Below are 23,478 nucleotides of genomic sequence, written 5' to 3'. Positions count from 1 at the left end.
ATACCATTAAGAAATCAACATCCCGTCCATCTGAAACGGAGCAGAACTCGAAAGAGTATGTACAATCTTTTACCAATTGGCCCAAGCCCAGTAAATATATATATATATTTTTTAAAAAAAAAGGAATCAAAAGTACCCGAAACTGACCCCGTCAAGAATTTGGGTAGAGACCCAACTTAAGAGCCCACTAAGACCCAACGCAACAATACGTAACTCAATCTCCTTAGTTGCTATCATTTGCATTGTTATTTTTTGGAATTTTGAAAAAAAAAAATGTACTATATCAATTTGATGTATATGAAATAAAAATATAAATAAAAAATATATTTACGAAAAGTGTTAAAAAATTATTTAGAAAATAGAAATGTGTTCAAGGAAAATCTCTTTAGTTAATCGATGATGACTGGAGTGCGGCTAGACCACAAATGCTAGAGGCAATTCGGGTCCATTTTCAGAAAATTATCCAATTGTCATCAGAATATATATAAATTACTCAATTAGAGGCTCAAAGTTTTAGCATACTTTTCGAGTGCTTCTTTCTGCAGGACTTCTTAAAATGTAATCCCGAAGTCACAAGTCATGTAATATTTCCGTGACAAAATTAGAAGTTTGAAAAAAGCTTTCGAAGTTTCTCAAGAATTAATATCCTTCATTTGTTTCAACTTTGATTGAACCCATTATCAAGAAAATATATTGAAAATTTTCTTTTATTTCTTTTTTTTTTTGGTACTTTCATAAACAGAGAGCTGTGGTAAAGCTCCAAAACTTAGGGGTCATAAATTCAAATACTCGTTTCTCCATTCCCAAATTTTAAATCTCACCTCAGGCCCAGTAGTTTAAAAAAACAAAAAAAAAAAAAACGGAAGCCTGTGGGAAACCGAACCTTTAGTTTGTCTGATCGATTGGTCAACTATCCCATATTCCACAAGCATTTTATTATTTTTATTTTTGAGTGCATGAGTTATAAATTGAACTCGGCACTTGAAGAGTTGCTGTTCCATTTCAAAAGAATACGTCAGAGTTAACGAGAAGCATGCATAGTATATACACAACTACAGTGGGTAGCATAGTATATACATCTTCTACTCGAATTGTAGCCTTGTTAGCTGCAATCTCGCATTTTGTGCATTGGCGGACGGTCTGTATGCATACACATGGAGCAGAATGACATTATCCCTGAAGGTCTCCAACATTATTGTATTCTTATTCCATGAGTGTAGTGCGAAAAAAATTTTGTAGGACGGAAGACATTGGAATGTGCTTTATTGGTGACTGGTGGATGGTTGAAGTGTCGTTGGATCTGTTTTAATGCTGCGTTAGGCCATGCTTGGATTGCTTGTTTCCGTCGGAAAATATTGTCGTTTTTCGCGATCACATTTCCCTATCATCTTTTTCCCTCACATATATAAAATCGCTACAGTAATTTTTTTATGAAAAATGACGGAAAATGCAATCCAAACACAATTTTTCCCAAAAATTTTCAAATGAATTGGATAGTGATATTTGAACTAATTGGTTGAAAATCGTATCTCTCTCATCAAAATTTCAGTTTAATTAAGACGTGATTTGATCTTTTACGAGACTAGAAATATATTTGGTATAATTAATGTTAAATCAAGTAACAAGACTTGGAAAATCGTATATTGGTGTATCACTTTTTCATGTTATATCCAACTTGGACCAAAATTTTTGTTTCTGACTCTGAGTTTGGAGTTTGGACCAAAGCTATATCCACTATCCCTTTAGAAAATCTTACTTGTATAAAAAGTAATGAGTTCGTCCAAACAATTTAAGCAGTTAGTATGTGTGTGTATTTGTGAAAGTATGTTAGTGTGTAAAAATAATAATATATTTCTAAAGAGCTTAAGAAGAGAGCGTGTGTTTGTATTTGTGAAAGTGTTTAAGTGTGTGAAATTTTTTTTTTAATGTAAAAATGTATTTGAGAGAATTTATGTATTAAAATCTATTAATTAATATATTGGGTCATATTTTGGTCATGGATGACCCAATATAACTCCACCCAAAATTAACCCAATTTAAAGTTGGATGAGTTGGGTATTATCCATTTAAGTGAAAACCCAATATTAACCGGCCAAAAATCCACCCAATTGTCAGGTATAATCCAGATACACACTCGGTATTTTTGGCTTAATTGACACTAATCAATCATCTACACAACACTGACTGAGCAGACTGTATTGTAAATACTCGTTATACTTTCCCAAACAATTCTTATATGTAATACTACTGATTGATGAATTTCGTCTACCCAGTCATATTTAACACACTTCTCCTAAGCTCCACAAGCTGCCGTAAATGGTGTCCTGTGGTGTTTTTTTAATTTATTTTTCCCCACCACCTTCAACAGGAAACTACCTGTAACGCATTTGATATGAAGAAAAAGTCAAAATAAGAAAAATATACTCTACTATAAGAATAAGGCACGACAATAGAAAAACTCCAGCTACAGGATAAAATTCATATACATATTAATCTCCAGAAAGCTTGACATGAACGACTGCCTTTTGTCTTCACCACAATACTCCTTCCACAGTTCCACTTTGCATTGTTATATCCGAGAAAGTTTTCGCCTCCTCCTTGGCCTTGCTGCTTGCTGCTTTTCCTTTCGCCTTAATACGTCAATATCTCTAACGCCCTCTTTTTCATCAGCACTGGCAATGGGCAAGAGCATGCTCTTGAGATGCTTTTGCTTCTCATCTGAAAATGATCCATCAACAAACTCCAGGTTAGATCTCATTCCATGTTCGATCGGCTTACCATCTATACTGTACACAAGAGCTCCAATAAAAACACTTTGTATCGTCTTTAATTTGTTTATCCTTTATGGCTTGATCTCAGCGCTAACAAGAAAAGGGATTATCCATGGGAAGTATACACCCTCAAGCAGATTGTAAATGCAACCAACAACTTTCATAATGATAACAAGATTGGCGAAGGCGGGTTCGGAAGCGTTTACCGGGGTCGAACAAGTAAAGGCGTCGAGGCAATCATGTTTTATCTCACTCTTCTTTCTATTCTTGTTTTTCTTCCCCGGCCCCAACACCCTGATATTTTCTTTCTTTTTTTTTCCCCTTTTGAGGGGCTCTAAAGGCTGAATTGGATTTTATTGATGGTCGCAGATAGCAGTGAAACGGCTAAAGACCTTGAGTGCAAAAGCGGAAATGGAGTTTGCAGTGGAAGTAGAGATACTTGGCAGAGTGAGACATAAGAATTTGTTAGGCCTAAGGGGATTTTATGCTGGAGACGATGAAAGGTTGATCGTATATGATTACATGCCTAACCATAGCTTGATCACTCATCTACACGGTCAACTCGCTGCCGATTGCCTTCTTGATTGGTCACGACGAATGAGTATTGCAACTGGATCGGCTGAGGGACTAGCGTACGTGGATCTAATATCTTTAATTTCTTTTAGTGATTATTCCCGATTTTTTAGTTTTTTCCCATCTTGATCTGAATTACTATATCCTTTTGCTATTATTCCTTGTGCACATTTTCGCTTTCCAGCTTTCAATTTTCTCTTTGAAGTTTCAACAGTAAATATGTACATATGCATCCAAAAAAAAAAAAAAGATGCATGTAGAGTCTATTGTTGTACACTTGGTACCCAAATCGATCGACTGACTTTGTGGAGAAAGATTGCTAAAATGTTCTGTAGAGCTTACTTGTATTGCTAAAATGTTCTGTAGTTTCACCTTTTTATTTTGTTTCTTTGGAAGGTATTTGCACCACGAAGCAAATCCGCACATAATACACAGAGACATAAAGGCCAGCAATGTACTTCTGGATTCGGAATTCGTACCGAAGGTTGCTGATTTTGGTTTTGCTAAGCTAATCCCGGACGGGGTGACGCACCTGACTACGAGAGTGAAGGGAACATTAGGATATTTGGCTCCAGAATACGCCATGTGGGGGAAGGTTTCGGAGAGCTGTGATGTGTATAGCTTCGGAATATTACTTCTGGAAATCATAAGCGGTAGAAAGCCACTGGAGAAGCTGCCGGGCGGGGTTAAGCGGGACATAGTGCAGTGGGTTACACCCTTGGTGCAAAAGGGTGCATTCGATCTAATTGGTGATCCCAGGTTGAAGGGAAAACTTGATCGCTCCCAGTTAAAAGCGGCGGTGATGATTGCCATGAGATGCACCGATGGAAATCCGGAGAACAGACCTCTCATGATGGACGTTGCGGATTGGCTAAAGTGGGGCATTGGGATACGGAAGAAGGAGATCAAAATAGTTAACAAGGTCGTTGACGACGAAACTGATGGTGAGGAAGAAGAAGAAGAGACTGATAATGAGGGGTACGCAATGGACAAATCCACGAGGAGAATGACGGGCGGTAGAGCAGCCGGTGGAGCAAGAAAGGATTAGTGCCCTGACTGTAATTTCATTTCCGTCAGATTATTAATTCCATCTATATATGATAAAATGTCGTGGTTGTTTTCAGGTAATTAATGCAGAGTCATTCAACGATAAATTTCAAGATGGAGATAAATCGACATCCATTAATTACCACTCATCCAATTTACTTTTGTCTGATTTTTTGGAGTCTCGTCTCACTCCTTTGTTACTTTTGTCCGTTTGGATGTTGATTTGTATAGAGTATATACATATACCAGAATGAATCTCGCTCTCTTGCTTTTGTCCAATCTTAATCGGGTCAAGACAATATTGTTGGCATTATCAATCCCTCTCGTGGTGTGTGTGTGTGTATATATATATTCTACGAATTTACTACTACTGTATATCTTCCATGGAAAATTGGGCTTGTAAATTTTTTTGCCTTTAGTGTAAAAATTCTCATAACAATTGGCGCTCAGATTTGCAACGCGGTTCGGTTCGTGCACTTTTTTAAAAATTTTATTTATATACAAAAAAAAATACTTTATAAAGTAAAGATCCCACGGCCGGCTTGATTTATCTAATCGCCTGATGTTAACATTTAAATTTTGTCTTAATACAGAAAAAAAAAAATTATCAACATGATGCTCCTTGGGACGTGGAAAACTGGTAAAAACTGAGGCAAGATTTTAGGACATCTTTTTTTTTTGGTTAGAGATTGAAAAGGATAAGCAAATGAGAGCGAAAAAAGAAAATGCGAAAGAGAACCAGTCATTATGTCCATCTTTGGTAGTACTTTTAACAGGTAATTAAGTAAAAGATATATACCAATGAATAGTTACAGAAGCAATTATTGCTTTCTGAACAATTTACAGTTTTTTCTCAATTGTTGCCGTACGCATTCCCAATTTAACAGGTTCATTGCGAACTGGGATGTCTCTGAATTACCAGTCCTTTCTGAGTGCCGTATCAATTGGGAATGTGGAGATTTTTGGACCGTTTCACAACAATCAAACAATAATACTCCTTGAATTATTATTGAATAGGAGTAACATTTTATAGACCAACGACCATAGTAGCAAGGAAACAACACTAGTGGCTTGCCCGGCCTTGTGAGATTAGACCAAAAGGACTAGTCAAAAGCTAATCGTTGAATCAAAACTCCCAGTCATTGTCTAGGGATGTGGGGAGTGCATCGTTGAATATTTACTCTGAAGCCGGCAAGGCGAGGAGAAGGATTGAATACTACGTCTAATGCTCAAGAGTCAAGACAGACTAATTTATTCAAGTTTCAACCAGTATGATAAGGGACCAAGCCTTCACCGGAGAATTCTAGTATCCGGACTAGACTGGCTGAAGCAATTTCAGCTATTTAGGAGCTTTAAAGAGAAAATTAGTCGATTAAAAACCAAAAAAAATTTCTCTTGTCCTTCATGCATCTTTTGAGATGCAAGTTCATTAATTTCTGTTTGTGTCCATTGGATTCATTATATTTAGGGGTGGCAATGGGGCGGGGGCATTTTAATTTCCCCCGGCCCCCACCCCGCCCAGCTTCCCTCGCGGGGCACCTGTGGGATTAAAAAAATTTTATTATAATTAAATTTGAGCAAATAATCAAGTACTAAAATATCAACACATCACCAAATTATTATTCATTGTAACTTCACAATTGAAACTCATAAAAATAATTAAACAAAGGTTATTTGAATACAATCTAATACGATAAAACAAATATAACTAAAATAATCAAGTTTTCACTTTTGATACAAATACAATCACTAAATTATTATTGTGTTTTTTTTTAGAAAAAAAGTGTTATTGTATTAAGTGTAGTTAGGAATTTAACATAAATGTATTAATAAATTTAATATAAATAATTAATAATTTTTATTAATAGACATATATAATTAATAGTATAATTGATAATATCATTATATATATAATTATGTATATATATATTTTTTCAAACGGATGGCAGGGCAGGGCTGGGGCGGGGGTATACTTTCTAAACCGGGGGAAAAAATTTCCCCTGGCCCAACCCCCGTCCCAATGACCTCTCACTGGGTAGGTGCCCGTCCCGTTGCCATCCCTAATTATATTCAAAGATTCTTTATTTATTTTTTTTCTATTTTGAAATTCAAAGATTCTTGGGGTCTAACATGTAGGTAGTAGTTAGTACTACTTGTTCGAGTCAATGTCCACAAGGCAGGAGGATATGACTTGGTGTGCAAGTCATCACACACGAGTACTCCTGTAATTGGAACATGGTAATGTGGACTAAAGTCGGGACTTGCCTAGGATGTGGGACTTAGGGTTCCTGTACAGCCCCTTGACTAATAACATATATATGTGCTGCAGCTGGAAGGCCATTTCCCTACGGCCCTGCTTCTGATTGATTGATCCTTTCTACTGTAACAAAAAAATACTAGTATGACGGTCTGACTGAATTCTTCTTAGACTTGGCTTGAATACAAAAGCCATATTGACGTTCAACTTCCAAGTGCTATATTGGCTTACTCAATGAATTTCCATCAAAAATAAGAAAATGACAATAAGATCCTATTTTTGTTAGTCGCTTTCTTACTATTTATTTTATCTTATAATCCAACAAATAAAAACTGTGTATGTATACAGAAAGATAATCGACAAGATGCTGTGGGATCCCGATGTTTGATGGTTTTCCACTTGACTGTATTACAGCAAGTAGTTGGATGACTACATGGATAATTGGAAAGCAGAAAACCAATTATAAGTGGTTTTTTTTAAATATATATAATTTGTTGGCAGAGTAATGTGTTTGGATTGCATTTTCCGTGATTTTTTATGGAAAAATTACAGTAGCGATTTGATATATATGAGGGAAAAATGTAATAGGAAAATGTGATCACGGAAAACGACCTAATTTTTCGACGGAAACCAGCAATCCAAACAAGGTCTAAAAGTTTGCATGCGCATTGTGTCATTCGAAATTTTTCAGGGCCATTTTTTTTTCCTCTTAGAGTCCGCATGTCACAAATTATTTCAGAATATATATATATGTATATATTCTTCTTAGAATATAGTCCGCACATGAAGAAGCACTAACAAACAATTTGATCTTCAAATAGTAATACTAATATTTTTTGTTTACTTTTTATACACATGCACTTGGTTTGCTACTAGTAGAATCTATCTCTATCAAATAATTGGTTATTTTTATCGATGCAAATCGTGAAAATAACATGTCTATGTTAACCATTCCAATCTTTAGATACAACGCAGACTCTAGAATTATAGGACAACAGAAGTTGAAGGAGCCTCCTGATCTTAAAGATCAAATCTTTGGTCATGGTTACAAAAGATATACAACTCAACCCGTTTCAAGTCTAAATTCCGTTTCATACTGAAAAAGCCAATTAAGTTTGGCATCTTATTCAAAATTATTAATTGTGTAAATGAAATCTGGGGCTTTGGCAACAACACCAACCACAACATAGGTCATAGGATTCAGGATCCGGAGGTCACAAGAGAAGTCAAACAAAACTTGACTCGATCTCCCGGTTCAGTCGTTGGATCATACTCACAGCACAGTGAAACACACGAAAAGTTGGGAAAGGATCTCTGTCAAAAAAGAAAAAGGACTCAATAAAGTTGGTGAAAGCAGTTGGCATAAGGCTAATGCAGGCAGCTGGGAAGCATGGTATCGTGTAGGCCTAGTTACAAGTAGTAGCTGTCTCAATGTATTTATCTTTCCCCGTCTGTAAACAAACACAACCCAACAAAACACAACAAAAAAGAAAGCTCGCTTGCATTATTGGGAACAGCGGACGAGATTAACCAAGAAAAGAGGACATGGTACTGGTGGAAACCAGGGACACAAACAGCGCAGCTGATCACTGCTGGGAAATGGGAAGCGTACATAAACGTTGTAAAAAGAGAAGTTGATCGCCGCCCTATGAAACGTAGGCCTCTCAAATAGATACCATAGAGCCAGCCAACCCCAACACCCGATCAGCAGACACCATTTTTACGCTTAGCCAGCCCACCCGGCCGGTTCGCTTTGTTGTGTTGTTAACGGTCTGTGATTTCGGGGGACCCATCCGTCAATCCACTGCTCCTAAATCCTTCCTCAAAGGAGGCCTGAGGAGTAAGAAGAATATACATTCTGACGGGACACTGTATGGCCTGGCGAGTTTTTTTTTTTTTTTTTAAATTTATAGTAGTATCAACTCCAAAAATATACACAATCACAAATACAATTTATAAAAATTAAAAATTTTTATCAAATACTGTCACATTTTCTTCATCCACCCACCACTACCACTTACTACCTCTTTCCTCCTCCCTCCTCCTCCACCTCCACCTCCACCTCCACATCCATCGCCATCATCACCACCGCCCCCTTCCCTCTTCCTTTACTTTCGTCTCCTTCTTGCTCCTCCCACTTTCCTTCCCCTCTTCATTTGGTTGCGGGTTGTGACTAGACAAAGTAGGATGGGAAGGAAGAGGGTTGCGGGGAGCGAGAGAAGGGAAAAAAGAAGTGGTGGTGGTGGTGATCGGTAGTGAAGGATAATGATGATGAATGATGGTGGTGGGTAGTGTTTTAGTTTTTAAAAAATACTCCAAAAAAGATTTTTAAATTCTAAAAATATCTCAAATACATCATGAAAAACACATAAAAAAAAAGTACCTAATCATTTACATTAAAAACTTTTCACATATAATATTATTATAGTAAAAATATCTCCAAAAACATCTATTTTAAGGGAAGACAGTTCAAAATATCTTTCACGTTTTATTAAATAAAATTGTTCGTTCTTTATTTTAAAATATTAATTTTATATCCCTCACAAATTCAAATTAACAAATTTAGCTTGAAAATTAACAAAAGTTTTCAATCACTTTTTAGATTGAAATCACCATATAACTCACATGCAATCATTTTTTATGTACAAGCAAAAATAAATATGGAGTGGATCAGATCTCACATTTTTTTAAAAAAAAGTATATAATTTGTGTCAGATATTACTTTTTTAAAAGCAAAAATGAATATGAATTGGGTCATTTGTTTAACTATAGGATCTAACATTTTTACTTCTTAAAAAAATGATCATGTATGAATTACGTGATGGATTCAAGATAAAATGTGGTAAAAAATTAGATTGGGATTAAATTTTAAAAAATTTTATTTGGCAAAATATGAGAGATATTTTTCTTATTTTAATGCAAAAAAAAAAAAGAAAAGTACTTGGTTTCTCTAAAATTGGTTTCTCCAATTTGTTTTACAAAAAAGAAAAAATTAAATAAAAAGAGAGGGAGCCCCCCAACTACTACAGTATCATTGCATTTTGCAGCCTCACAAAGCAACTCACGGGCTGTTGGAGAGGTAGGGTGCCTATTTGCCTATGACTATCAGATTGAAGAAGATCACCATATATAGGCAATAGGATATGCGAAAATAATTGATGCCCATCAGATGATTTGCTTTCACCTATCTACTGCTCAGAAAATTCCGACCGCAATGGTTACGGACTTATGGGTGGGTTTTTGGATTTGTTTAAATGTTTTTTTTTTATTTTTGGTAAGATTAAGTGATTCACCACTAGTTTGGAGGATTCAACGTGAAGATAAACTGATACAGGGGCTTTTTTTGGGGGGACTAATGATTGATATTGATTATTCAATTACTGTACTAGCTCTTTCTTTCACTTTTTTTCCCGCTTAATACTTTTTACTTCATCTACATCATGTTTCAGATGGGTACGGTTTGTTTGGATTGCTGTTTATTTGCCAAAATATATTTGCTTGCATCATCATTACAATTTTCAACGCACTTTTTTATCTTCCCAATTACCTTTTTATCTCACATACATCACATCACAAAAAGTGCTACAGTAAAAATATCTCTAATAATTCACAATCCAAACAAACCAATTTGCCAAAAAAATTTTTTGTTGCATATTAAATCCAACTTCGTATTATTGTTTTTTAATCTTTCAAACCAATTTTTTATGTTGCATACATTATATCATATAAGTGCTATAATATTATTCTAAATATTTTTTTAAAGAATTTTAAATCCATTAAGAAGTGTTTTCTTCTCCAAATATAGGATAGAAAGATGAATGGAACCATTCAATACTCGACTCAAGTTCAATTCGATAAGAGTTTGTTCGAATTTAGGCTGCCAACTAATCAAATCAAGGGCCTATTTAGCACATGGGTTTTTTTGTGAGTTTTTTCTACAAAATTTTTAATAACTTTAATTATAGCTACCTCAAAAAAAAATTTCAAAATTTTTAAAATACATACCTCAAATACCCAAAAATATACAAAAAAAAGGTGCCCACGGAGGTGTTGGTTGACACCAAAGATAGAGGTGGCTGGAGCAGTGGCAGTAGTTAGAAGGAAGGAAAAGAGAGAAAAGAAAAAGAAAAGGGAAAAAAATCAATTACTTCACAAAAACTCTTGACTTCATAAAAATGTTCTACAACTTCTACAGTAAATTACAGGAAAATTTTATATAAACACCTAAAACACTCACCATCCAAACTAGTCCCAAGTTTGAACAATAATTTATATTTGATAAATATTCAAGTTTGGCTTGAGCTCAGCTCGATTAGTATATATGTGAGATTTACGTGTAAAAAGTTCAAACTACTCGATTTCAACTCAAATTTGATTCGATAAAAGTTCGTTCAAACTCGACTTCAGAAGTAAATAATTTAAGTTTAAATAAAATTTTAAACTCATCAAAATAATCAAACAAATTTAAACACTAGGATATTCGGCTTGTTTAAACTCACTGACACTCCTATTGAAAAACTCCCAAAATGCAACCTAAAGCTGTTATAACTTATAACCCTTTGCGGGCCTAAAGCAGCTCCCAAAACTTGTTCAGGTCTAACCCATGTAATCTCTTAATTGAGAGATATCGAAATTGCCAGGCTCCCAAAACTGGGGGATGTTCAGGTCTAACCCATGTAATCTCTTAATTGAGAGATATCGATCTCCTTTAATTGCCATAATAAGGAGGTCTATCCCAGCTAGAATTTTACTATATCTATTTTCCATTACTGGAGCTATTTTACTTTTTCCTTTTCGGTCTTCAAATTAAGGTTATATCTAAACATGATAAAGTTTATACAGTCCAAAACAGTGTATTATCAACAAATCGCTATTCAGATGTTTCTCATATTTGTCGCAAGATTAGGGGCATGTTAAATTGAGAATGTTTCTGTAATGGTAGAAGACACATACTAGTACTCTCCTTAAAAATGAATGTCAAATTATTGTATTTTAAGACCGTGTAATGATTTGTTGGAGACTCTTTATTGATGCTAATATAAATCACCTTTCAAACGTTAAAGAGAGACTATTTTTTATATTCAGAGTTCGAATTCAGTACAAAATAATTGGGGATGAAAAGGATGTAGAGAGAGATGGGAGAGTTAAAAAAAAAAGTTAAAATAAAATAGAAAAGAAAAATGATGAGGTTTGTGTATCTTTCTTAATACTACCGTGAAGATGGTGGGATGAATTATAAGTCAAAATAGGAGGTAATTCGATCCCCCAGCCAAGTGGGAAAAAAAACCTAACTAGGAGGCCATTCAAGTTTCTGTATAATACGAACGACCATATATAGAAGGCAAACTTTTCATACGCAATGGAATAGACCCTTCTTTTATTTGAGTCATGCATGCACAATGCCACAATGGTAAAATATTCGTATATGATTTATAACTAGTTGGTACTGGCTGCGAGTCATTACTAGTAGTTGGTTGTATTACTAAAATTTGAGAAAATCGTAATTAAATCTCCCAAAGAATAATTGCTGAGTGGCTGGCCGTACGGAAGGATTTTTTTTTTGGGGGGGGGGGGGGGTAGGACTTAGGAGGAGTGACACAGGCAGGAAATTATCACTAAACAGTGGAGTTCTGCAAGATCATCCATTTACAGATAGTGGCACGAAGATGAAAAGGGCATTGAGTTCCCACTCGAAAAATGAAAATGAAGAAAAGTTTGCTGGGTCGACGCCACGGAGCAGCACCCACTATCATGTCTCAAGTTTGCTGGTATAATGTACAAAATACTGCCCAGCAGTTTATAGCTAGGCTTTCTCCTTTGCGCCACCCTGAATTGCCCGCTGCCTGTCGCATGAAATGAAACTGAGAGAGAGAGAGAGAGAGAGAGAGCAGGGCCAGAGGGGATAGTCACGCAGCAGCTGCAAAAGGAGGAGCCAGCAGCAGGGGCTAGCAGCTATACATTCGAAGCGTCCACATCCGTCTTCTGCCACTAAAGTAGCAAACAATCACACCACACACTCTCACAAGAGATGTCCTTATAGTTAATTAACCTGCGAGAAGTCGGAGGCTGTTGTTGTCTGCCTCCAGTTTTATTAACACAAAACATTGCACTAATTGAACATTTATATACACGTCTCCTCAAAGACTTGAAAAAGACTTGGGTAATTTTTGGAGCCAGCGAAGCCGCGTTTCTCAGTAGTTCTTGACTACAATCATTACGTTACTCTCTAATCATGCTCCCGCCGTACTCCCTCTCTTTCTGTCTCTGTCTCTCTCCGTCTTTCTCTAAATACAAGCCCCGTTTAATCACAGCAGCACAAAAAATAGAGTGTTAAGCTGGTCCTCAACTGAGACGTCCTAATCACAGCAGGTTCCACAATCTCGACTTTTTTTCCCCCTTCTGCGGGGTTTTGTGCGTTTATCTTGGCGTTTTCGCTTTCCTCGGGTTTAAAGCTTAATAAAAATTACAAACAAACATCTCTACCCTCCTTCCATTCAACATTTTTTTTTCTTCCCGTCCTAATCTTTCCTTTCCCTTTAGGGCACCCTAAGTTCATAAAGTCCAACAACTAGGCATGACCCCCCCCTCTCCGCCCCTCCACAGCTCAACTAAAACTGCTGATTTAAATACATACATGTGATATTTGGGATTACAAGTTTGAAGCGAACGAAGTTAGTTGAGCAGTAATTGTGCTTGTTCCTCGTCTTGTTTGAGAGATTTTTTTCCTTTTCTTGCTGTGTTTGGGCCCATCCAAGATGAGTGACAGCAAAGGAGATTCCAAGCAGCATTTATCAACTCCTGCTGAGGACCCCGATCAAGAACCAACCGAAAATATCTCCCAACAACAACAACATCAGCAGCAGCAACAGCATGGGATTGGTCTAACTGGTGCTCCGTTCGTTTCTGCTCCTTCATACATCCCCAGCGTGGCAACGGCAGGATCTTTTGAACAGCAGCAGCAACAACAGTTACACTTTGAAGCTGTGAATCCAAAGAGACCTAGATATACAGCTGGTCAATGGAAGCTCTCACCTTCTGCATCCTCTCAACAACCACCGCAAAAAAGGCAAACACAAACAAATATATTAGTCGCCACCGATTCAAGCCCTTCTCCAACACCTACGCAAGTTGCAACCAACCCGCAAACTGTGGCCGTGGCTGCTTCCTCTTCCGACACTGCATCTTCACCTTCTCATTCTCCGAGGCCATCCCACTCTACTGCTTCAGGCCACGAAGCTGCCAACCCAGAGGGATCCCTATTCCAGCACCAACAATTTAGAAAAGGCAAATATGTCAGCCCTGTTTGGAAACCAAATGAGATGCTGTGGTTGGCTAGGGCTTGGAGGGTTCAGTACCAAGGCGGAGGCGGCTCAGAACTTGGGGAGGGCGGAGCAGCTGCTGACGTCGCAGCCACTGCACCGGCGAGGGGGAAAACAAGAGCAGATAAGGATAGGGAAGTTGCTGAATTCTTGAATAGACACGGCGTAAGTAGGGATGCCAAGACTGCTGGGACTAAGTGGGACAATATGTTGGGAGAATTCAGAAAGGTTTACGAGTGGGAGAGAGGTGGTGAAAGGGACCAGGTTGGGAAGAGTTATTTTAGGCTATCGCCGTATGAGAGGAAGCTTCACAGGTTGCCTGCTTCATTCGATGAGGAGGTTTTTGAAGAGCTCTCTCAATTCATGAGCTCAAGAATGAGAACTCACAGTAGAGGAGTCTCCCCAGGTATCGTCTCTGGCGGCATTGGGGGTGACGACGGCCGGTCAGTCCTCGCAACCACAACAAAGTCATCATTGGCACCGCCTCCTCCGTACCGCGAAGAAGATCTTTCACTCCCTGCAGGTACATCCATTTTACCAAATATTCAGATTACGACTAAGATTTTGATAACATCAACATTTTTTGGTAATTGCTTCCATAAAAACACTTTTTACAGCAAGGTCGAAGCAGTTGGTTGCGACTAGTAGTGGAGCTGAAGCTTTCCCACTTGGAGGGAGAGGAGGAACAACATTAGGGTTTGAGACTTCTTTAGATGTGCTTGGTGGTGGTCCATCTACTTCTACTTATTCAAAGGAATTTCGCCGAATAGGTAAGATAAGAATGATATGGGAAGAATCCGTGAGCTTGTGGGCTGAAGAAGGTGAACACCACAGGGGAAGAGTGAAAATCCAAGGATCAAGCTTTTTAAATGCTGACGAAATTGCTTTCTTGGATGATTCGATGGTTGCTTGCACGATGGAAGCCTTTGAAGATGGACCTCTAAAAGGCTTTTCCGTTGATAGATTCCTCCCTGGACAACACGTCAAAGTCTTTGGCAGAAGAAAATCTTTCTTTGTTCCCGTTCCTATTCCTTCAGGTATGGAGTATATTGAGTACTACAGGAACTACCAATTTTTATACTGCTCGAAATTCCTGCTATGCTTCTTCAAAAGAACGTGGTATAATTTGCGTAACCTTAGGACCAGTTTAAAACACTATCCTCTCTGCACTGATATCTGCCAGGTCCCAGTGAAAGAGTTCCTGTTCACTCTGCTGAACCCTCCAACATTAGTAGACGTAAGTCGCTCCTACACATTTTCATCTTCTTATAGCTGATGATGCTTGCAAATTGCAAAGTAGTTTACGAGTTACAGGTATTAGAGGATCGGATGAGTACCGAGATATGGTGGGCATGCTTTGAGAACTAATTGTCTTGTGATGCAGCTATCCCTGCATGGGAATTTCAAGACCCTAGTGATTATTACCTGGGATGCTTGCGGGTTCCACCTCCAACCCTACCTAGCTTGTTTGAGCTCTCCTGGCACCTACAAGAGCCGCCGCCTGAAGAATTTCGCTTCCCGCTCCGGAAAGATGTGTACAAGGACCTCCCTCAAGGGAAAGATCTCTTCTTTTCTATCTCTAGTGAACTTTTGGATTGCAGAGCCATTGCTTACGACATCTTGAGCCCAATTATGAGACAAAACCCTAGTCTAAGTGGTGCATCCGCCTCCGCTAGAGATTCTTTTATTGGCCTTTGGGATGATTGTGTCAACAGGATCGTGTCCAAATTCTGTGCGGTTGAAATGGTGTTTGTCCGAAAATCCAGCTCGCCTCTGGCGGAAACGATGCAGGATGAGTGGCCTAATATGACAGCATTCGTAAGGAACTTCTGCTTGTGGAGGGGGGAGGAGACGGATCAATTGAGGGAAGGGCAAATAGACCCTTCTTCCTCAATAGTGGAGAAGTTGCTCTGGACTTACGCTGACCTTCCGTACGTATTGGGCTACTATGCGGTGGGCTACATTGTCACATTCTGCGCAATGAGCCGATCCCAAGACCGGATTGTCCGGACGGATCTTTACACAGTCGATCTCTCAACCCCGATGGAGAGACTAAAAGCCCTAGTTCCCTGTTGGAGGATTGCTGGGTTGTTGCCTTTGTTAGCTGATCGATGCTCCCAAAGTAGCATGAGCATAAATGGTGGCGACGTCTCTTACAGGCTACTTCCGTACAGTGACTTCGAGAGAATTGATTTGGGCAGCGGTAGTATCTTGGAAATGACGCCTAACTCAGTGACTAGGTTGTTTTCAAGCAAACGAAGGTGGGCTGCAGTCAAAGAGATCTACGATTTCCTGGACCATCGGATCCCGCACGTCGAATTCATCATACGATCGTCCGAGAAAGATTTAGGAATTGTGTTCAAGCCTAGAGGATGCAAGTTGAAGCCAACCAGTTGTGATCAGTTAATAGAGGCTCTCAAGCAGGTAACAAAAGCGCTAGTTGCCCTTCACGACCTCTCCTTCATGCATAGAGATCTGGGTTGGGAGAAAGTGATGAAAAGAAGCGATAGGGAAAACGAATGGTTCATAACCGGGTTTGATGAGGCGGTGAGTGCACCCCAGATATACCCGCACGGAGGAGCGGCGAGTGGGAGGCACGCGCCGGAGATGGGTAGGGGTTTGCACGGGGTGAAGGTGGATGTGTGGGGGGTGGGTCAGCTGGTTAAGACTTGCGGATTGGTGGCTGTCCCTAAATTGCTGCGGGAGTTGCAGAACAGGTGTCTGGACCACAACCCGGAGCAGCGACCGACGGCGGCGGACTGCTATCACCACCTGCTGCAGTTGCAGTCTTCGATGTCAGCGGCCGCCGGAGGTTATTGAATGCGATTGATTGAATCATGCAGTCATTTCGCCTCTCACTCCCTTTTGGGTGGGGGTTTGGAGTAAAAGCAGCCTCTCTTTCTCAATCATCTGCAACTTCAACCTTGGAATTATTACTTACAGCTTGGGTACTTAGGAGGCAGTCATCCTGGTAATAGTAAGTAGTACTGGGGAACCTAAAAGCTGTTTGCCGGAGGGTGCAGTTTCAACAAGAAAGTAGTACTAGTATTAACTAGTATTAACTGAACATCTATCAAGGGTACAGCTAACTAGGGAAGCAGCCTAGGGTTAAGCAAGCAAGCCCATTGGACGGTTGCTGGCGAGTAACAAAATGACTGGTGCAATTTGATTCCCTAGCTTTTGAAGGTAATCGCCTAATCGGAGGGATAAAGGAAAGAAATCTTGATCTCATTTGTTGCTTGAATATGTTCTAAGGCAATGATTTTGCACTGCATGATGATTCCATATGGAAGGGGAGCATTTTGCTTTATTTGTTCTTTGCCTGTCTGTGTAGGAAGGAGGTTTTTGGTTCCCTCAATTTTCGTTATCTTATGAGAGCGCATTCCTTCTCTTCTTTGCAGAAAATGAAAAGCAAATTTTGGCACTGGTATGTAGCATCGAAACCTCTTTGCCTAGCAGTTAGGTTTAACTTGCTAGTATATATTGAGTCCTATATCAGTAAAATCTTGAAGCATTGTCGAGGCAAATAAAAATGGGATAGGGGCGATCACACGAATCTATAGCTAATTCAAATTCCACCTTTAATTTAACATTTCAAAATTTATACTTTTGTTTTTCTTAATTTACCTTGTAACAAATTGGTTAGCACTATCAGGGGGTTAATATCTTAGCTTATTCATCAACAGGTTATCTAGCCTAACCACATTTTTTGATGGAATCATTTTTCCCAAAGGGAAAAAATATTCAATCTCTTTTTCTCTCCAACCAAATTGATTTCTCTCTATTCTTTTCTGTCCTTAATTATACAGTAATCCTCTATAAATTAATATTTTTGGGGACATGCAAATTTTATTAATTTAAAGAGATTAATTAATTGATAAATTAATAATTTATTAATTATTGAGAGTGTACTTAAAATTCTATTTAAGGAATATAAACTAATTCATATGTAGTTGATTTGTAAGTATAATTTAATTCTATTAATATCTTCATTCAATTACGTAGTAATTGATATCATTTTTTTTGTTATCAAGATGTTAGGAATACTAAACGATAAATATAAAAAAGATAGATGTCCACGGTGCATGTGGGATGTTTTCGATTATACTCACTCACATAATGTTTATGCATTTGTGATCAGTCATGGCTAATTTTGAATGAGATTCAGTTAGATTTAAGTTTTAAGAAAAAACAAACAATAATAAACTCATATTTTAGAAAAATATAATATGTAATTTTAGTGAATTATTAATTTATTATATAGTGGAACCGAAAGACTATATAAAGCTCTCAAAAAATTATTATCTTATTATTAATTTAGCTTGTTAGTACAAGTCCGGACTGTGATTTAATAGAGATTATTTATTTATCGAGCATTATTTTTATGGAGGTTTTATTTGAGTTTTGTTTGTTTTTCTTATATTTTAGAAACTTAACGCAATTTTAGTGCTTTTTGGAAATTTTTAAACCGTAGGTAGATGAAGATGAAAATGACGAGAAATGAATAAAGAAAATAAACATAAAGTGAGGTTGTGTTTGGATTGCATTTTTCGTCATTTTTCATGGGAAAATTACTGCAGCGATTTGATATATGTGAGGGAAAAAGGTGATAGGGAAATGTGATTACGGAAAACGACAATATTTTTCGACGGAAACAAGTAATCCATGCATGGCCTGAGTTTTTTTTTTTTAAAAAAAAAAGAGTTTCCACGTGAAAATCTTTCGTCATGCCAGAAGAATTTTATTGTGGCATAAACTTTAGACCATCAATTACCGCCAAATACTTGTAGTCCTGACATACTTGTAAGCCAATTAATCTGCGGTTAAAATATTTTTGTTACCACCTCGGACTTCTATTATTCGTAAACATACTTGATGATCCATCATGTTAAGAGTCATCAGATTTCTGTCTAGGGGAATGAGAAAAATTGTTCCCTCTTAGTAAAACAGATGTGCCGTGTGCCAGAATGTTTCCTTCGTCGGATTACTGTCTAACAATAGGCCGACATTCTCTAATCCTAGACATGGCGAGTTTGTACCCCAAACCCCGAAGCTTATACTTATAGGGTACAAATATCGTATTTATACTACTGTCTTTTTACTTGTTGTATTTACACTTGTATCAGATTAAATTTAGGGATAATTACACAAACTTCCTCTGTGGTTTGCACTAATAGCACTTAGCGCCCCAATGATTTTGGAAATCTCTCTTATCTCCCTTTTCAATGGCATGTGGTGTAACTTTGTCAACCCCTTTTGGTTGAATTAGCATTATAAAATGCATATTGGAGGAGGGATAATATTTATATGATTATTAGAGAAGAAAAGAAAATCAAAACAAAACCAAAAAGCAAAGGACAAAATAACGGGGAGTGTAAGTGTAATGAAGAAAAAGGAGGTAGCGGTTGAGTTTTACGACGGTACAAGCTTGCTTGCAACGACTACTTCTCAATTTCTAAAGATTATAAAAGCTACAAATTTCAGCAGCAAAGGGGGCAACTTAAGATGCATTTTGCCCCCCAAAAAAAATTAAGAGGCATTTTAGAAAAGATATTGTAACAAAATATGGCAAGTTCTAATATTGGAGGGTACTCTTATGATTCACAAACATCATCATTTACTATAAGGAATCGATATTGTGGTTGCAATAGGAAGACAACAATTAGGATTTTGGAGAGTGAAAGGAATCTGAATAAGCTCCATTTCACCCTGCTCAGAATGCAATTTTTTCCGGTGGTACGATGGCAATGAAGGTGATAAGGTTTGTAGCATCAGAAGCTGTGTATTATATCCCAACTATTTGAGCCTTATTGATCATCTGTCATTTAGATCAGTAGGCAATATAAGCTGGGGGTGCTATGTAATCTGCATGAAGTAGAGTATGAAGACTTTTGCTGAATGTAATTCATCTCCATATATTCAATACCGGTGCGAACTAAAAGCGGATGCGGATGCTATACTTACATGAAAACCTGGAGAGAACCTTATGATATCGAGACCTTAATTGTTTCTTTTTGTTTTTTTGCTTGCGTCCCAGTAAATTTGATAAGAAGCAACATGCATGTAATTAAAAGGAGAACAACTTCCGTCCAACTGCTGTACCAGATAATGTAGCCAAAAAGGAAACTTCTTGATTTTGTATGACAAATAAGCAACTGAAAATTCAGTCAAGTTAAATCTGCTAACTCTAATAATAATAAAGCTAGATCAAACTTGTTGAATCTGGTATCAAACGTCATTGATATAAACTGAACTTGAAATTATGTGAATAGGTATCAGAAGTACCATGCCAGCAGCAAAAGCTGATCTATTATCAAGAGTGAGATACTTAGAAAATGATTGGAAGGCAAGGCTCCTTCTCAAACTTTTTCTTTTGCATCACTATATCATGTTTCTTTTTATATGTATAGTTAACTGCAAAAACTAAAGGCTTGCTTCCTAATGTGTACGAACATTTGCCTTCCATTTGCAGAATCAGAAGACAAGGTTTACAGCTTTGGAATGTAAACCAAGAAAACTTTGGCTCAGCTCCATTCGAGAATACAAGCAACTAAATAAAATGTTCCTAAAAAAGAAATTACCGCGTAGCATTTGCGGAATGAAGTCAGATGGCAGTTGGTATCTGAAAACTAGGTGTAAGCCATTGCCTCAGATGTGTGCATGAAGTCACCCAGAATGTTACTGCAACTTCTTGTCAAGAACTACTCACAACAATGCCAATTCTAGGTTCACAAGATAACACAATAGACAATACAAATGACGCCAAGAGAAATGGCAGTTTTGTTAGTATTTGGTATCCTGATTTTTTTTTTTTTTTTTTTTTTGCAACTTTAGCAAAAGAATTAGTTACTTTCAGCAGGTAGTCTTGTCAATTCACCACTTCTAATGGGGACTTCTCGTCTTATCAAACTGACAAGAGTAAGAAGAGAGATTTCCAAAACCACAGGGGTGCTAAGTGCTATTATGGGACATCACATGGGAGGTTTGGGAAATTATTCCATAAATTTATTCTGCAAACGAGTCTGTAAACGCATGCACAGATACAACTTATAAAAAAAAAAAAAAGAATCTTCGTATATGCGTAAGACTAACAACATAGAAAGCATATGTAGCAAGTAGGACAGTAAAAGAATCAAATTAAAAATGGATATAAAATTTCCAGTTTGGTACTCAAACTAAAATTTGAATAGGCTTGAGTTGGATAAAAGTTTAAACTCTGAACTCAAGTTTCATAATAGGCTTGAGCTCAAATTTTCAGATGAATTTCTCTTTTTGTGTTTTAATCATTGATGTTATTGTGTGTTTTGTTGAATCATAATTACTGCTTGAACTTTGAGCTGAAATCAAGCTACGTGAAATTATGATTTCAATCAATTAGCCGTTTTCTCGACTTATAACCGCACAGGTGCTTTAATAACATATAGATAGCTATGAGTAATAGTTAATTGCTGACATCGACATCTATACTGCCAAGTGTTCAAAGGGTGTGCAATACTTATTATCTTGCGTATTGCTCTTTTGCCTGTCAATAAAAGTTGGAGCTCACACCAAAAGAGAAAAAAAAAATATGATCATTAACATTCTTGAACTCAATGTAGTTTACTACTAATCACAAAATTTTTTTTTTATAAAAAAAACTACTAATCAAAATTTACTACTAATTTTTTTGATTAGTTTACTACTAATCAAAATTAGTGAACAAAATTTGCCTTTGCTAACAATTTTGCCTTACCTCTCCAACCCAATCATAGACAATCTTAAATCTTATCAAGTACTTCGTCCCCAAGTTCTTGAAACGATGCAAAAGAATCCACACGGAGACGGTGGCATAATAACAAAGCTAAATGGTATCTCTACATATATATATATATATATATATATATATATATAATACTAAATTCAAAATTTAAATTTAAATTTTTGAAAACAAATCGACTAACATCACTATCAATTTACGATGAGTTGGAATCTCAAAATTCACAAACATTTCGGAACGGAGGGAGTAGCTAATATCTTCACTGTTTTAGGCCTTTTTTTTTATTTTTTTAAAGAAAACTCAATGCTAAACACATCAAATGCATCTGGGGTAATTACAGTAAACACTAGTTACTAGTTTCCATGTGTTTGAAGTTTAGGCAATAAGATACAATTTAAGTAGATATTAAACTATGCTAAGCTGTATTTTGAATGGAGTCGCATGTAAAGGTAACAATTTCCTTTTCCTGTAGTTTCACTCTCAGGCTGCGGGAAATTTCTTGGAATAATAGGGTAAAAAAATTCTTCCCTCAAATGAGGGATTTCTGTACCCTCTTCTCAATCGTGTGCGCAACCAAGCAGAATTATTCTTTTTTTTTTTTTTTTTTTTGCAATTCAATGCCCCACGCGAGGACTGAAATGGCAATTTAAAAAAAATCTGTCTGTTGATGAGCGGCAATAGAAAAAAGGATAACGACATATAATATTGACTATTATGACGTTTAACACCAACATTAAATTTGCAGGATATTTGCTCATTTTACTCAAAATAGTAACATATTAGGATTTCAGCATCAACAAAGATTGATACGTTCCATGAATTTGATGCCAGTAATCTATATATATATATAAGAAAATAGTCATTTTAATTAGAGTTAATCTTATCTTAATGATATCTAAAATAACTAATCTTATGTTAATGATATATGTTTTCTATCAAATTATTACATACAACTATAGTAAACTTTTGCAAATCACAATTATTAAAATCTCATATATTTTATAAATTACTTCATTTTACCACTATATCGTTGATTGATATTCAAATTGTTTATCATCTCTTCCTTTAACTTTGAATTAACTTAGTGAAAAAAAAGAATTAACTGTTATACCGACAGATTTACCAACATTGTTGATTTATTGATGAAAAAAAAAGGATTGCTGGATCTTTTCTACTTAATTAAATATAAATATATACTTCTAGGTTTGTGGTTGGTCATTGTAAAAATTTAAATTATCTAAAAGAATATTTGTAAAAAAGAATATCTATCGAGTTTTCGATATGAAATACATTATTTGATGTATACTATCATATTATAATGAAAGTATGTAAACAAATTTTTAAAAATTAGTAAATAATTGAGCATTTAGAGTGCATTAATTTTTTTAAAGTTAATATGAATGAACATGTAGGATTGTTGTTAATTTTTGTATTTAAATTATTTTTATTTGTATAAATTCACAATAAATAAAAAAAGACAGTGCTAAGGCACGGGTAAAATTCTAGTAGACTTAGACGTTTTCTTTCTTTGATCTATTTCCTTCCAAATTTTTGATTCAGTACCAATCATTAATGAATCAGAATACAATTTTCAACTGATTATTTTATTTTTTCAATCACCTTCTTATCTCACATACAAAAAGTGTTATAATAATTATTCCAAATAATATCTTAAATAATCTCATATTCAAACACTCTCCTATTAATAAAAAAGATTCTAGAATCACAAACTAATTGCTTGAGTAAACCAATGGC

The 23,478-nt window shown here is 36.6% G+C and overlaps 2 protein-coding genes across 2 annotated transcripts; both read left to right on the top strand.

The window, feature by feature from the left end:
* The first annotated feature begins 2,678 nt into the window (after positions 1–2,678).
* On the top strand, positions 2,679–4,392 carry LOC113763101 (PTI1-like tyrosine-protein kinase At3g15890). The gene is made up of 4 exons (XM_027306813.1): positions 2,679–2,746; positions 2,860–3,004; positions 3,141–3,403; positions 3,741–4,392. The coding sequence occupies exons 1-4, from the start codon at positions 2,679–2,681 to the stop codon at positions 4,390–4,392; spliced, it is 1,128 nt and encodes a 375-aa protein (XP_027162614.1).
* Positions 4,393–13,403: 9,011 nt separating this feature from the next.
* LOC113763089 lies at positions 13,404–16,787 on the top strand. The gene is made up of 4 exons (XM_027306792.1): positions 13,404–14,490; positions 14,585–15,004; positions 15,151–15,204; positions 15,352–16,787. Exons 1-4 carry the CDS (start codon positions 13,404–13,406, stop codon positions 16,785–16,787), a joined length of 2,997 nt encoding a protein of 998 aa, XP_027162593.1.
* The last annotated feature ends 6,691 nt before the right edge of the window (positions 16,788–23,478 follow it).

The sequence above is a fragment of the Coffea eugenioides genome, chromosome 2, assembly GCF_003713205.1.
Source record: "Coffea eugenioides isolate CCC68of chromosome 2, Ceug_1.0, whole genome shotgun sequence".
NCBI lineage: Eukaryota > Viridiplantae > Streptophyta > Magnoliopsida > Gentianales > Rubiaceae > Coffea > Coffea eugenioides.
The sequence above is the reverse complement of the archived record's forward strand: the minus strand, read 5'-3'. Positions and strand labels throughout refer to the sequence as shown.